The following is a 15,463-nucleotide window of genomic DNA, read 5'->3' as shown; positions in this document are numbered from 1 at the left end:
CAGGATGTGTCTGGGTTTGTCGTTGGGAGTGCCGGGTTCTAGTCCTTGTCCCTGGTGAGGTTGTTCTTTGCTGCCACTTTCTGTTAGACGTTGGTACTGTGACCCCAAATCCACAGACTTGCTTTTCAAGTGGCTCCTCAGGCGGAAGTGCTTTGCTCAGTTCCTGTGAGGTCAGGATGGATTGTGAGCCCTGGCTTGTGGGACTCAGGGCAATACAGCATTGCAAGTAGTGTGTTTTGTGTTGTGAGATCTCAAAAAGCACTTCCTGGAAGACAGGCTTTCAAAATCAGAGAAGCTGTCCTGCTGTGACCTCCCCTTACTTGAGAAGGAGGGGGGACGGGAAGAGAGGAGGGAGGGGGCTGGGATCAGGCTGTAAAGGGAGTAAATAAATAACAAGATGTAAATATGAGATTTGGGGAAAGGAGAAGAAAGGAAAGGTTATAGTTTATTTAATAAAAAGATATTTGTCTGTCAAAAAACAAAAACAAACACAAAACTGGAGAACCTGATGGCCTCAGTCCTGCCCGAATCCCTGCATTTGACATGGAAACTTTTAAAATTTATTTTTATGTACATTTGTTGTCTGGCATACATATATGTCTGTGTGAGGCAGTCAGATCCACTGGAACTTGAGTTACAGACCAGACAGTTGTGAGCTGCCAAGTAGGTGCTGGGAATTGAACCAGGGTCCTCTGAACCGCTGAGCCATCTCTCCAGCCCCAGCATGGAAACTCCTGACGGCAGATAACTAAGAACAGAAAGAAGCTGGGAGTCCTGATGCTGTTCCAGGACTGAACAGCCCTGCACAGGTTACCCATGACACACCCAAGGAAAAAAATGCACGATTCCCATCCTTGTGGCTTGCTTATCCCCACCCTACCTCCACAAACGACAGCTATCATGTTGAGTTCTGTGTGCTTGGGGTTAAGGATTATACGTTGTGTTACCTCAGGAGAGCCAAAACAACCTCATTTTACAGAAGAAGTGGGCTTAGAAGGTCTAGTGTCGAGTTTTACGTAACACACTAATAAGGTTAAACCAGGATCGCTCAGTATAATGCCAGTTAAGGCAGATAGCATGCTGGGGACAGAAGAGCACACTCAGGGCCAGGCAGGCGGAGGATTCCCAGGGCTCCTGGGGACAGTACAGATCGGGGGCAGAGCAGGGAGGGAAGATTCAGTGGTGAACACTTCCAGGGAGAAAGAAGGTTGGAACCATGGTATGTGTTTGCAAGCAGGAGGTGGAGTTTTTCTGGGATGGATGGGGGTCAGTGGGGGCAAGGGCAGGGTCTGGGGGCCACAGGACTGGGAGCCTTGCTACAGCAGCAGGGCCTCCTTGAAGCAGATCCAGCAGTAACTGAGCTGATACACAGACTTCAGTAAGTTGCCAGGTTGTTTGGACTGAGACCAGAGAACCAGGATCCCTAGGTGTTGAGCAAGCTGGACCCTACCCTCGCCCCCAGGAGTTCAGCCACCCTGTGGAGAGTCTGGCCCTGACTGTGGAGGAGGTGATGGATGTGCGACGGGTGCTGGTAAAGGCCGAGATGGAGAAGTTTCTGCAGGACAAGGAGCTCTTCAGTAGCCTTAAGAGGGGGAAGGTGAGACTTGGGTGCCCAGGAGCAGGGCAGGGATGTTCTGGGCACTGGAGAGTGGGAACAGGCGTCTAGGGCTTGCTCAGTGATTGTGTAGAAGGCCTGAGGCAAGCACTTGCCGGGACTGCGTTTGGACTCCAGTGGCTTCACACACTCATGCTCTAACTTGGCCTCTTCCTGCAGATTTGCTGCTGCTGCCGGGCCAAGTTTCCCCTGTTTTCCTGGCCACCCACCTGTCTTTTCTGCAAGAGGTGAGCACACAGACAACAAGGGGGACAGTCCCCCACACACAGCCAATTCATCAATCTCTCTCTCTTTCTCTCAGACAGGGCCTTACTGTATACCCCAGACTGGCCTCAAACTCATGAATGGCTGCCTCAATTTCTTGAGTATAAGGGACTATAAGGTTTTTTGAGATGGCATCTCCCAGTCTATAGCCTTGGCTGGCCTGGACCTCACCATGTAGGCCAGGGCAGGAGCACACAGAGATCCACCTGCCTTTACCTCCAAGGAACTGGGTCTAAAGGCATGTGCCACCACGTCTGGCCTAGGTTAAACTGAAATAGTGAAAGGACACCCATGGTTAGCCAAGATGGGCTAACAGCCACTTTCTAGCTGAAACAGCCCTAAATAATCACACAAAGGCTATAAAACAATAGTCTTTAAGACACTGGGCATCAGACAACTGTGGGAAGCTTGTGCTAGCCTGGGGACATTTCTCTTCACTAACCGGGGCAGGAGGCCAGGGCAGCTGCAGGTCTTAGAAAAGGGGTGGGAGAGGGGAGAGCAGCAGGGAGAGGTCCGGAGAGCTGCCTCAGAGATGTCCTTGAGCATGGAGCACTCACATGCCCCAGTCCTCCAGGAACTGAAGGACCATGAATCTGAGACTAGTCTGAGGTGACAGAAAACTCATTTGAAAACTCGACTAGTTCAAAATAAGGCAGAAAATGAAAAAAGGAACAAATATATGTTAAAAAAAAAAAAAAGCAAGATGGTAAGTTGAAACAGAATCCTGTCTAACTACTGTGCCAGCTGTAAATGGCCTCAACAACCCAATTAAAACGTGCGCTGCCACCTCTAACCTGCCACCTGCCAACAAGCTTTGGAGAAGAGCAATGAGTGCAGTCCAGTTTTACTTTTTTTTTTTTAAATATTATATTTATTTATTATATATACAATGTTCTGTCTGCATGTACACTTGCATGCCAGAAGAGGGTACCAGATCTCATTATAGATGGTTGTGAGCCACCATGTGGTTGCTGGGAATTGAACTCAGGACCTCTGGAAGAGCAGCCAGTGCTCTTAGCCTCTGAGCCATCTCTCCAGCCCCCCAGTTTTACTTTTTTAACTCGAGTGCAAACTTTATAGATGACAGTGTTGACAGGCTGGACACAGGAGCTGGAGAGATGAGTCAGCGGTTAAGAGCTCGTACTGCATCCGCAGAGGACCTGAGTTTGATTCCCAGCACTCACATGGCCACTATTACTCTAGTACCAGGGCACCTTTGCCTCCACAGGCACTGCATACATGTGGTGCACAGACACATGCAGGCAAACACATGCACACAAAATAAAAATAAAGGCTAAGCATTAAAACAAAAAAAGTCTGGAGTTTGGACATGCCTGAGTTGTATAGTTTCTGCCTTTGAATTAAAAAACAAACAAACAAACAAAAAAAGCAAGATCAGGCTAGAGAGATGGTTCAAAGGTTAAGAGCACTGGCTGTTCTCCCAGAGGTTATGAGTTCAATTCCTAGCAACCACATGGTGGCTCATAACCATCTATAGTGAAATCTGGTGCCCTCTTCTGGTGTGCAGGTATACATGCAGACAGAATATTGTGTATATAATAAATAAATATAGTACTTAAAAAAAAAAAAGCAAGACCAAGAGCCAGGTATAGTGGCTCCTAACTGTAATCCTGGAACTCAGGAATCTGTGAATGGAAGGGTTGGCATGAGTTAGAGACCAAATCTTGTCTCCAAAAAACAAAAACAATGACGACAATAGATTTTAGAGCCAAGACTATTATCAGTGATAAAGCAGTTCATTCCATAGAGAATTACAATCTCTATCATTAATAATGACAGATACTCAAGCAGCGAAAATGATGACTGCGAGTAGAAATAAGTGCTTGTTCATAATTAGTGACCTCAGCATTTCTCAACAACTAATAAAACCAACAGACAGAAACCAAAGGAAACAGGAGATCTGGACAGCATGTGCTTAAAATGTTCCAACAGCAGCTGAATTTGCATCTTTGTGAACTCCATGTGGTACATTTATCAAGGTTATTGTCTTGGGCCACAAAACAAGTTTCAATATTTAGTTCAAGCTGAGCATGGTAACGTACGCCTGTAATTAACCCTTGGGCAATAGAGGAAGGAGGGTCAGGAATTCAGGGTCATTCTTGCCTACACATTGAGCCTCTAAGCAATGCTTGAGACCGTCTTTAAGTGGGTCTGTGGGGGTGCTGGAGAGATGGCTCAACAGCTGAGAGCACTTGTTGCTCTTAGAGGGCGTTGGCTTGGCTCCCACGCCCACATGGTGGCCCACAACCATTCCTAACTCCAGGTCCAGAGGATTGGAGGCCTCTGACCTCCACAGGCAGCAGGCATTACATGTACATATAGACACACGTAGGCAAAACACTAACACACGTAAAATTAAATAAATAAGTCTTTAAAAGCTGTAAGACAGGCGTGATGGCACATGCCTTTAATCCCAGCACTTAGGAGGCACAGACAGGCAGTTCTCTGAGTTTGAGGCCAGCCTGGTCTACAGAGTTAAGTTCCAGGACAGCCAGGGCTACAAAAAAACTGAAAAAGAAAAAAAAAAAATATATATATATAGCAAGAAAAACCAACACTCTCCAATATTCAACTCATACAAAATATGTTTCCTGGCTATAACGAAATAAAATTAGGTTAGCCCAGGGATTCACCCTCCATCTTCACTCTGGATGCTCAGTTTAGGGCTGGTGGACAGCACTCTACTGTTGAGCCACACTCCCAGCCCCAGCCCAGGGATTTACCGACAGGAAATTAATTAGAGGAATCCTTTCCAGGGAACGTGGTCCATTGTCGTGGAGAAGGCATTTTGACAGCCTTCATTAAAATGGAGACGAGCCCCTGGTACATTGTTATAGAACGGTTTGCACAGTGTCTCATTGTAACGTATCATGTATATTTCATTGGTATTCTATTCCAGGACAGTCTAAAAGCTGGGTCTCTACAGAATGGCTATCTAGATTTAGGGTTGAAGTTTTACATGAAGGAATTTGTTATTTAATTATTATGAGACAGGGCCTCAACTATATAGCTCAGGCTAGCCTCTCATAATCCCCCTGCCCTTTGGAATTCTAAGTCTGTGTCACCACACCTGCCAGGCATTTACTTCTGAAACTAGATATGGGATTTTTTAAAAATACTAATTGCTGCATAAAATTGGACATCCTACTCAAAGCCCTTCTATTTAGGTGATTCCTCTATGGTAAAAGGTACCAGAAATACCCAGGCCATATGTTCCCAAGAGAGATAAGGGGCAGAGGTAAAGTCATCCTAGGGAGATGAAAGATTCTGGAGTAAAATGAAAGCAAAGTACTGAGTCAGCAGGGATCTGGCCAAAAGTGATGGTGGCTGACTCAGCTATGTGGGGCGGACGAAGAAGCCAGGAGGGTGCTCTTCCTCCCTAGGCTTCCTTACCACTGCTGTTGTCTTCTCTCTCCCTTCCAGAGCTGTGTGCCCCTCCTGCAGTGTAAAGGTGAGGATCTGGGGAGCCTTCTGGTGGTGGTGGGATGGGATGGGGGCACTGCTGTTTTCAACTGGATGTGTCGGATAATCGCCTCCCTGTGAGGCACTTCACCCACTCCCTTCCAAGAATCTGTTCTTATACTTCCCAAGACTGCAATTAGTCTTGACTGTAAGATGGTGTCTCATAAAGTCTAGGTATCTGAGGATGACTCTGAACTCTAGTTCCTCCTGTCTCTGCCTCCCAAGTGTTGGGCATGAACCACACACCTGACCTAAGACTGGATAGAGGTAGGTGTGTGTGTTTCTTTTAGGCAGGGTCTCACTATGTATCCCTGGCTGAGACTACAATTTCTTAAAACACTCATAGGTAGTATTTTATATTTTTGAGATAAGGTCTCATTGTGTATAATACTGGCTGGCCTGGAACTGGCTACATAGACCAAGCTGGCTTTGAACTCAGAATTATGTCTCTTTTTTTTTTTAAAAAAAAAAAAACAAAACAAAACAAAACATTTTTTTACGTGCATTGGTGTTTAGCTTGCATGTACACTCGTGTGAAGGTGTCAGATTTTGGAGTTACGGACAGTTGTGAGCTGCCATGTAGGTGCTGGAAATTGAACCCAGGTCCTTTGGAGGAGCAGTCAGTGCTCTTAACCACTGAGCCATCTCTCCAGCCCCAGCCTCTGCTTCTTGAGTGCTGAGATTATAGGTATGCACCACCTTGCCAAGTCCTTAGAAACAGTTTTAAAGTTTGTTTTTAAGAGAGATGGCTCAGAGGTTAAAATCACTTGCTGCTGTTACAGAAGACCTGGGCTTGGTTCCCAGCCCTTACACGACAGCCAGCAAGTTTCTAACTCCAGTTCCAGAAGAGCAGACACCTTCTGTCTTCCAAGGGCTCAGCATGTGCACAGTGCATCAACACAAATACAGGCAGAAGATAAAAATAAACAAAAACATTGTAACCATTCCCCCCCCACACACACACACTAAAAAGTCTCCTTCAGCAAAGCCAGGTTGCATCTGGATGCGTTGTCTAAGGGACAGAAACCCCTGGAAGTGCACTAACCCCTGTACCTCGGCTCAGAAAGAGGAAGCTACTTTTCTCAAATTCTTTATAACCTGTCCCTGGACCACAGGAACACTTCATCCTTGTCAGTGTGAAGCACTGGCCACAGGCAGAACCTAAAATTACACCCTTTGTGGTTTAAAAAGATAACAGTTCCTAGCCCCTAAGAAATTACAGCTCTGATGAACAAGAAATGTAGTTGGGGTGTGACAAGGGAGGCACCCAGGCTGGGTCCTCAGATGACAGCGAGGGGCACCACTTTCAGTCTCTGGTCCCGAGGGGTGTGGAGGATAGCTTGAGATGCCTTGTCCACACCCCTCCTCGTGTTGCAGATGAAAATGCCTTCCAAGAAGTGTGCACACATCCCTGTCTACACGCTTGGTTTTGAGAGTCTTCAGAGGGTGCCAACTACCAAAGCCACGCCAACACTGAGGAGAGACGCCTTCCAGTATGTCCTTGTTGCTGTACCCTGTGGTAGTAACTGGGAAACCAGGGCGAGTTCCTGTGGTACTGTGTGGATTTCCCCAGGGAACATGTCAAGTCGTCTGGGTCTACAGACAAAGTTGGAGGGAATTGAGGCTGGGTGGTCTGTGCTTGGACCTCAGTGCCTGCCGAGAAAGGGCATTTACCAGGATAGACACTGTCTTCTACAGATGAGACCCGAGGAAGGCAATCGGGAGGAGGGGTGGCCGTGGACACGGAGAGCGAGATTTGGGGTGCCAAAGGGGCAGGGCAAGGCCTCTGGGGGACCCTGGCCCTAACAGGGCTCTTTCTTCTCACGGTTCTCTCCTGGCATGTCTCTCCAGATCCCTGCAGGGACCCAAGTGGCGGAGTGTGGAGGAAGAGTTCCCCCACATCTACGCCCATGGCTGCGTCCTAAAGGATGTGTGCAGTGACTGCACCAGCTTCGTGGCTGACGTTGTGTGCTCCAGCCGCAAGAGCGTGGCCGTCCTCAACGCCACTCCACAACGCAGCCGCCAGACCCAGTCCCTCTACATTCCCAACACCAGGACGCTCAGCTTCCAGTGACTGCTGTGACGGCCGCCCTGCACCCCATCTGGAACACAGCTGCCATGACTCCCTTGCGCATGTACATATATACATATATAGATACATTTATAATATATACACGGCCTATATATTTATATACATTGTCTCTTTGCCCCACAGTTCATTCAGGGCTAAGCTTACTCCAGCCCCTTCCCTGCTCCTCTTCTCTCAGGAGTCCTTGGAAAGGCTGGGAGGGCCTGGGGGATGCAGGGAGGGCAGGGGACTTTGGCTCTTAGAATTCTGGCACAGCTTCCACCTTGGTCCTCTTCAGCAGCGAGCATATGGCAGCTTCTCTCCCAGGGCGGACAGGGTACCTTGGCTCTCAGACCGGGTCTACCCCTGCTGCCTTTTCGGGGCTCAGTCGGCAGAGGCACCTGGGAAACCTCTGGGAGTATGGGGGAGTGCTGAGAGGAAGCCCGGGCACCCAAGCCAGGCTCGCTCTTGCTCCCTTGCTGGCACTGACTCTCCTTAGGGAGATACAGACAACCCAGATAGGGCACTGACAAAGAATAACTTGGTGAACCAATTAGCTTACTGAGGTTCACAGCCCTGTGCTGAGGGGCTACTCACAGGAACGTAAGGGACTCTGGCAGCTACAGTACCGCAAAGCAAAGCCCCACCCCAGCACGGGTGACAGCTCTCGAAAACCTTGTTACTGTAATTCACAGCCCCAGCCAATTTCCTACTTCCTATACCAAGTCCATGGTGCAGCTGGGGAGGGGTGTGTGGGGGGGTGGCAGGCATCTCCTGTGAGGCCTGATGAGCTGCTTCCTCCCGGGGCATGTTAGCAGCCCTAACCCATTACCACGGGCCTACAGATTGTTACAGTGTGTTTTTCTTCACTGCGTGGCCACAGGCCAGTGTGCTCAAATGATGGTGGTCACGTTCCTTAAGCCGAGGCAGCACCTACACCTGCCCGGGAAGGGCCTGTGCGAACCCAGGAGGTGGGCTGTGTTGTCGCCCCACCTTACAGATCAGGGGAAACAAAGGCTCAGTAAAGTGTCTCAGAAGAGCCCGAACTTCAGCTGCAGCCTGCTCATTGAGGCCTGTTGCCGACTCCAGGCTCTAACACCCTGCTTAGGACTAGAAGAGGCACCAAACGCAAAGAACTGTGACAGATGGGTCTGTGGGAAAGAGCTGTCCTTGAAATTAGAACACCCAATAAAGCGGCTAGCGCCCAGCACTCCTCTGAGCACCTCGCAGACAGCGTCTGTATTTTGTCTTTCTAAAATTTCGAAAGATATGCTTATTTGCGTTACATGTCTGCTTGCATTAATTTATGTGCACTACATTAGCCCACAGAAGCTATGGAACTGGAGTTGCAGGAAGTTGTGAGCCACCATGTGGGTGCTAGGAACTGAACTCAGTTCCTTTAGCCTGAGCAGTAGGCGCTCTTAACCACTGAGCCATCTTTCCAGCCCTTTGTGGGTGCGGTGGCATGCACCTGTTATACCAGCACTTGGCGAGGTAAGACACAGTAGGACCTGAGTTCAAGGCTAGCCGGGTCTACAAAGGGAGTCGAGGACAACCAGGGCTACACAGAGAAACCCTGTGTCTTGGAGAAAAAAACAAAAACCTAAAAGCATAAATAAATAAAAATAAAACAGGACAAGCAGAGAAGGTCAGGAATCACTGCTGTCACTCAACCAGCAAGAAAAACACTCATGTTTAACCAAGTGTGGAGACTCACACTTGTTATCCCAGCGATTGGTAATTAAGAGTCAGGAGGATCACTAATTTGAGGCCAGTCTTGGCTCTAGCAAGTTCCAGTGAAGTCTGAGCTATACAGTGAACTCTCAAGCAAGCACACCCTCGTGTTTGCACAGTGCGTGCAGGGACAGCCACTCCGGGGACTAAGTGCAGCTGTGATACATAAAAGCAGCCACTATCGGGCTCACAGTCCCAAGCATGGGACCACCCAGGCTCTGATCCTCAGCAAACACAAGCACATCCTGGGAAGCAGCCAGCGGAGCAGAGGGTAGTGCCTGTGGGTCCTACCGTTCCCTAGAGAGCAGCTTGTCCTTCTGTCTTACTGCCCCCTGGCATTGCCGGCCTCTTCTAAACATTAGGTTGCATGTCAGCCCACTGAGCCAGCCTCATCTATTGGAGATGATGTCAAATAGAGCCAATTAGAGCTGAGATTTCCTAAGCACCAGCTCTACAGCAGTTCAGGGAGACACATTTGAGCAGTGGTTCAGGGAAAACCAACTCCATCCTTCACTATCCACAACCTCTGTCTCAGGAGAAGCAGTTCCAGACTGAGACCTCCCATCTTATTCATAGGTAAGGCTACTGGCCATACTGCTTGACCATGGATAACACAGAAGCTAGCCTGGTCCTGAACAGACATGAGGGTGGTTGGTGTTCTGAGCATGATGCAGAAGAGGTTACGACCTTTAACAGTGACCAGTAGCAGGGAAGGGGGCTGTGGAGAGATACCTTGAGATAGTAGCTATAGGCTATCAACTTTGAAATTCTAGCAGAGCTTGGGCAGAGCAGCTACTTCAGTCACCAGAATCAGCATCCAACCTAGGGAGGACCCAAGATCCCTGGGAGAGGCAGGCTGGAGCTCATGGACGGTGGCTTCACAGCAGGAATGGAACAGGGATGCTGCCCTGCCCGCCTTCTCTGTCCCTGCCAACAGCCTGCCTTGTTTGCACTTTGGGAGTCACATAAATGCAAAACCAGGTTCTCTCTGGACTACTTACTCATTAAGTCAGTTTCTTCACATGTAAAAGGAGAGTTATCTCCCAACATGAGATCAGAATTTAGAACAGTGGCCGGCCTAGCTCAACAGTGAAGGCTGTCCCCCCAACCGTGCAGCCCTCTCCCCTGCCCTCAAGGTGGGAACGGGTCCAAGCCAACACCAGCTCGTTTTACCCTTACTTTGGACGTACTCAATCCTGGCCCATCTAGGAACATTTGTCTACAGTATAAAAAACTGGACAACAGCTTTGTGATCCCCGCCCTTCAGAAGCAGAGGATCCCTGTGAGTTTCAAGGGCAGCCTGGTCTACAAAGCTCCAGAACAGGGCTAGAGAAGTGGCTCGGAGGTTAAGAGCACCGTCTGCTCTTCCAAAGGTCCCCAGTTGAATTCCCAGCAACCACATGGTGGCTCACACCCATCTTTGAGATCTGGTGTCCTCTTGTGGAGTGCAGATGTACACGCAGACAGAACACTATACATAATAAATAAACGAGTCTTTAAAAAGGCTGCAGAACAGCCAGGGCCACCCACAGAAACCCTTTTTAGAAAATGCAAAAAGCATAATAGGAACGAAAAGAAAACAAGATCCACATCTGTGCAGAAACACTCTACATCCTTCCCGAATCAGAATACACGAAGGGCTGACCACCGATCCACACCTAGAGAGCTACCCCTCACCCAATACCCCCGTAACATCAGCATCCCCTGTCGCGCTCGCGACCAGAAAAAGCAACTGCGAACGCCCAACTCGATTCCGTGCACCTCACGGAGAGGAGATGTCCGGGAAGACAGCCAGTCCCGAGGAAGTTACATTGTTTCTATCCGGGCAGACACTGTCTCTCTGCCCCCGAGCAGCAATGAGGAGGTGGAGAACACCGGAGGTCGCGCGGGTGGGCTACGCAGAGAGAAGAGTTGCGGACCCCGTGCGTCGCTCCTCCGTCCTATGAGTGTCTTCGCACGCGGGCGCTGCGGGGCTAGTCCGTGCTCACTCCCTCCTCACCCGGCCCCGCCCGCCAGCCCCGGGAGTCACGTCAGCGGCGCGCAGCGCTCCGAGCCTGCGCGTTCCCATCCGCGTCCCGGCTGGCTCTCCGAGCGCCGCCCGCCTGGGAAGCCGGAGACAGGGCGCGGAGAGCCAGTGCCGCGCCGCCGCTGGGGCCCAACTCTCGCGAGATCTCCCGGGCCGCCTTCGCACCTTCCGGAAGTTCCGGAGAGCCGCGGCGCGTAAACGCGACACGCCAGCCCTGCGCCAGCGCGCCGCCAGTGCGCAGGCGCCGCCACTCTGCTGCTCTTCCTCGTCCGTGTGTCCACTGCCGGCCGTCGGGTCCTATGTCGCGCCGGGCCCTCCGCAGGCTGAGGGGGGAACAGCGCGGCCAGGAACCCCTAGGCCCCGACGCCTTGCGGTTTGACCTCCTCGAGGACGATGACGCAGACGATGAGGGACCAAAACCGGGGTTGGGTGGCCGGCGCCCCGGGGCCGCAGGGAAGGAGGGAGTCCGTGTCAACAACCGGTTCGAGCTGGTGAGGAGCTGGGCAACCGGAGGCGGGGGAACAGCGGGGGCATGACGTCATACGAAGAGGCATAAAGTTGGGTCTGGACCGCAGTCCAGTGGGCGGAGAGAAGGGACCGCGCCGCAGCGGTGGAAGGCGGGTCTCCGGTCGGGCGGGTTGGGGGGTGGTGAGGCAGTGCGGAATTGCGACTCGGGGTGGTGTCGAGGGGCGACGTTCCCCATCCTAGATCGATAGGGTAGGATGCTGAGCGGAGGGGCTGCTAACGGTCTCGGGCGGTGCTGTCCAGGGGCTGAGCGATGGGACTTCACTGCAGCATAGGGCGTGTCTAGGGGCAGTGTCGGGAGGCGTGGTGTGACGTCGGGGCAGCACAGGCCCGTGACGTCAGGATGGGCGTGGCGTGACATCCGAGACCAGCTAAGGCGGAGGGCCAGCAGGGATGGCGAGTGGGAGATGGGGTTCTGATGAGGTCGAGGCTGTCATGGACGGTGCTGTGGTGGGGTAGGCCTGGCTTCATATCTGCGACGTGAGAGAGATCCCTCGATTCTAGCTCTTTTCAAACACTTCTGCTTGTTCGTCACAGCACTTATGTCTGTCGCAGGGTGTTATATACCTAGCTCTTGCCTCTCAGCAGGAGTCTGACATAGAACAATGCGTAGCGCTTTTCAGTCCCATGTTTTTCCTCATGACTGACTGACGTGTGTCTGCAGTTTCATATGTGAATGAATTACGGTTCTGGCTTCATGTGTGGACAGATAATTTGCCTATTTTGCTCGTTTGTAGCTCCAGCGTGCTAAGGCTTCGATGATCATTTTTTGAATGAGTGAACATTTGTAATGAGTCTAAAAGTCCTCTGTAACACTCAGTCTTGTGAGTTGTCCCCAGTTTTTTATCAGTTGACAAATTTAAAAAGAGCACATGTTTTGAGGAGTGTGGGAAATGCTGTGGAAGTCTGTGGTGCTGGTGCAACAGGTCTCTCCTCGGTACTGTCAGAACTCTTTGATTTTTCAGCCTGAAAGAAACTCCCCTTTCTACACTGTTTCTTGTCCTTTCTTTTTAACTTGAAAAAGATTTGTTTATTATTTATACGGTGTTCTGTCTGCACACCAGAAGAGGGTACCAGATGGTTATGAGCCACCATGTTGTTGCTGGGAATTGAACTCAGGATCTTTAGAAGTACAGCCAGTATTCTTAACCCCTGAGCAACTCTCTAGCCCAATTTTAACTTTTTATTAGGTTTAATTAAATTAATTGTCATTATTATTATTTTGATTTGTTTTGTTCTTTCAAGACAGTCTTTCTGTGTGTCTCCTTGGTTGTCCTTGAATTCACTCTGTAGACCAGGCTGGTTTCAAATTTAGAAATTCACCTGTTTCTGCCTTCTGAATGCTGGGATCAATGGTGTGAGTCAGTACGTACTGTCTAGCTTTAATTTTAAACACGCAAAAAATAGGAAACTACAGATAACCGGTATGTGCCCATGGCCCAGTAACTGGCACTCCATCAGTCTGCCTGTTTTTAATATTGTTTTATTCCCTTCTCTCTAAGAGGTGACTTCAAATCAGATCTTAGACATCACAGTATTCACCTTTACACAAGTCTTCCTCGGTGTTGGGATTCCTCCCTTGACAGCAGCTGGTGTTAGCACTCAGACCTTAGGTATCTGGGTCCATTGGCCTGGAAGATTTTACAGCTCTCTGGAACTCTTCCTCCAATGACCAAGGCCTGCATTTTGTCTTCCCTGCCTCTTTACAATTTCCTGCCTTGAGCTTCAACTCTTGGGCCTTTCCTTCTGCCATGCCTTTGTTCCTTCCCTGCCACTTTCTCAAACTGTTCAGATGCCTCTTTTTTAGGTGTCAAGCAGCTGGCTGCCTTGCCACTTTTGGCTTCCGAACTGCTGACTGCTCAGCTGCTTCTTTGTAGTACAAGCTTAGCCCACACTACTGAAGAGGGCAAGAAAAGGGGCTGGAGAAGTAACTCAGTGGTTAAGAGCCCTTGCTGGGTTTCCAGAGGACTTCGGTTTGGGTCCAGGGGATGACCTACAAATCAAAAACAAGGCTCCTGATAGTAAAAGTGATACAAGCTAACCCTTCTTGGTGGCCCTCGCCTTTAATCCCAGCACTTGGGAGGCAGAGGCTAGAGGATCTCTGAGTTTGAGGCCAGTTTGTTCTACAGAGTGAGTTCCAGGGCAGCCAAGGTTACACAAGAAACCCTGTCTCCAAAACAACACACACACACACACACACACACACACGGATACAAACTGAACAATATTTTTGAGGCTACATGCACCCTAGGAGTCTGAGCAATCACCTGTGATCATAGTGTAATTTTTCAAGGCTTCTGGAATGTTCAAAGGAATGTTGAATATGGATAGTGTGGCTTACTGTTTAACAGACGGCTATTTTCCTCAAAGCATCTAGGGAAGAATTCAACAGTTGCCAGTTAGAGAATCAAAATGCTTCATCCCCCAAAGTCTTTGCTTAGTTATAGGAAAATTAACATCAGGTTTTTGAAGACATTATTAACATTCATAGTGATTCTAACTGATTTTAACAGTGTCTAACATTGTACAGTGCCTGGGGCAGAGTGAGACCCCTTCATCTGCCTGAACTCCAGCTGTGCAGGGAGCCTTCTCTGCTGTTCCTCCGCATTCTATCCTGAATACAGAGCTGGTAGCTCTTCTTTCCCAGCAGTTCTCAGGGCTGGATTTGTGCCATCTGCCAAGACCCTTCTCACGACCTCATCCTTTTCTAATCTTGCTCAGGGTTTCAACCACCCTGGCCTCTCTTTGCCTCCCGCTCTGGCTACAGCCCCCTTTGTTGAGATATTGACATGAGACTTTGTCCCCTTCTATGGGCATGCTTTGGTGTTATCCTGCTACTGTCCACTCTTACCATCTGACTAAAAACACAACCATCCTCATTCATGTTCCTTTTATTCTAGTCTTTTTCCTTCTCCCCTGGCAGTTACCACCAAACACATTATTCTTTGTGTGTGTGTGCTGCTTGCCTCCCGCTGCTGGAATATACGTTTCTTAGAAACAGACTTTGTTGCCCACTGATGTAGCACTCAGAATGTATGTCCATCTGTGCTGAATTTAATAAGACAAGTTACTAGCCAGGCGGTGGTGCTCGTCTTTAATGCCAACACTCGGGACGCAGAGGCGGGAGAATCTCTGTGAGTTTGAGACCAGCCTGGTCAACAGAGTGAGTTCTAAGACAGCCAGAGCTACACAGAGAAACCCTGTCTCAGAAAATAACAACAACAACAACAACAACAACAACAACAACAAAAACCAACAAATTGTTTTAGGCATGCATGCAAGGCTGTGGAGTCAGCGGAACCTAAATCTGTATCCTGGCTGTCCCTCCTTGTAGTTGAGAACGCTTGGACAAGATACTGGATGAACATTTGGGGATGCTTTTGCTAACTCATGGTGTAGCCTGTAGCATATGCTGGGCATGTGATCGGCACTCACCAAATGTAGATGTGTGCTTTTGGAAGTGGAAGGGGACAGAAGAGCTCTGGAAACACATGACTGTAAGTGGTTCACTCGCATACATTCTTAGGGGCTCATGATGTCCTCCTAGGGAAGGAAGCAGGGTAAAGATGGCCTGGGGCCACTCCTGACTGTAGATTAGACAGCAGAAAGCGGGGAGGAGGGAGGAAAGCAACCAACTTATTGACGTTATATAATAAAATGTATCTGCTTGAAGGATCTAGTATGAATTTGACATTTTCAGCTGTGCAAATTGTTCGTGCTTTAGGCATCTGGTATGAGCTCAGCCCCT

The 15,463-nt window shown here is 49.4% G+C and overlaps 2 protein-coding genes across 11 annotated transcripts in view; both read left to right on the top strand.

Annotated features, from left to right (window-relative positions):
- Positions 1 to 8,484, top strand: part of Spire2 (spire type actin nucleation factor 2) — a 35,288-nt gene extending 26,804 nt beyond the window's left edge. For 2 of the 3 annotated variants that reach the window (XM_060391812.1, XM_021631235.2), the window contains exons 11-15: positions 1,463 to 1,597; positions 1,775 to 1,842; positions 5,324 to 5,351; positions 6,740 to 6,855; positions 7,214 to 8,484. In XM_060391812.1, the coding sequence (XP_060247795.1) occupies positions 1,463 to 1,597; positions 1,775 to 1,842; positions 5,324 to 5,351; positions 6,740 to 6,855; positions 7,214 to 7,436 (570 nt within the window). In that variant the 3' untranslated portion in view covers positions 7,437 to 8,484. The remainder of the gene's footprint in view (positions 1 to 1,462; positions 1,598 to 1,774; positions 1,843 to 5,323; positions 5,352 to 6,739; positions 6,856 to 7,213) is intronic. The other variant, XM_060391813.1, reaches the window with a different exon arrangement.
- A 2,875-nt stretch (positions 8,485 to 11,359) lies between these two features.
- Tcf25 (transcription factor 25) overlaps positions 11,360 to 15,463 on the top strand; it is a 29,631-nt gene continuing 25,527 nt past the window's right edge. For all 8 annotated transcript variants that reach the window (XM_021631219.2, XM_021631218.2, XM_060391818.1 and 5 more), the window contains exon 1: positions 11,360 to 11,681. In XM_021631219.2, the coding sequence (XP_021486894.1) occupies positions 11,490 to 11,681 (192 nt within the window). In that variant the 5' untranslated portion in view covers positions 11,360 to 11,489. The remainder of the gene's footprint in view (positions 11,682 to 15,463) is intronic.

Source organism: Meriones unguiculatus, chromosome 10 (genome assembly GCF_030254825.1).
Source record: "Meriones unguiculatus strain TT.TT164.6M chromosome 10, Bangor_MerUng_6.1, whole genome shotgun sequence".
Classification (NCBI taxonomy): domain Eukaryota; kingdom Metazoa; phylum Chordata; class Mammalia; order Rodentia; family Muridae; genus Meriones; species Meriones unguiculatus.
Note: the sequence above shows the minus strand (reverse complement) of the source record. Positions and strands in the feature narration are given on the sequence as shown.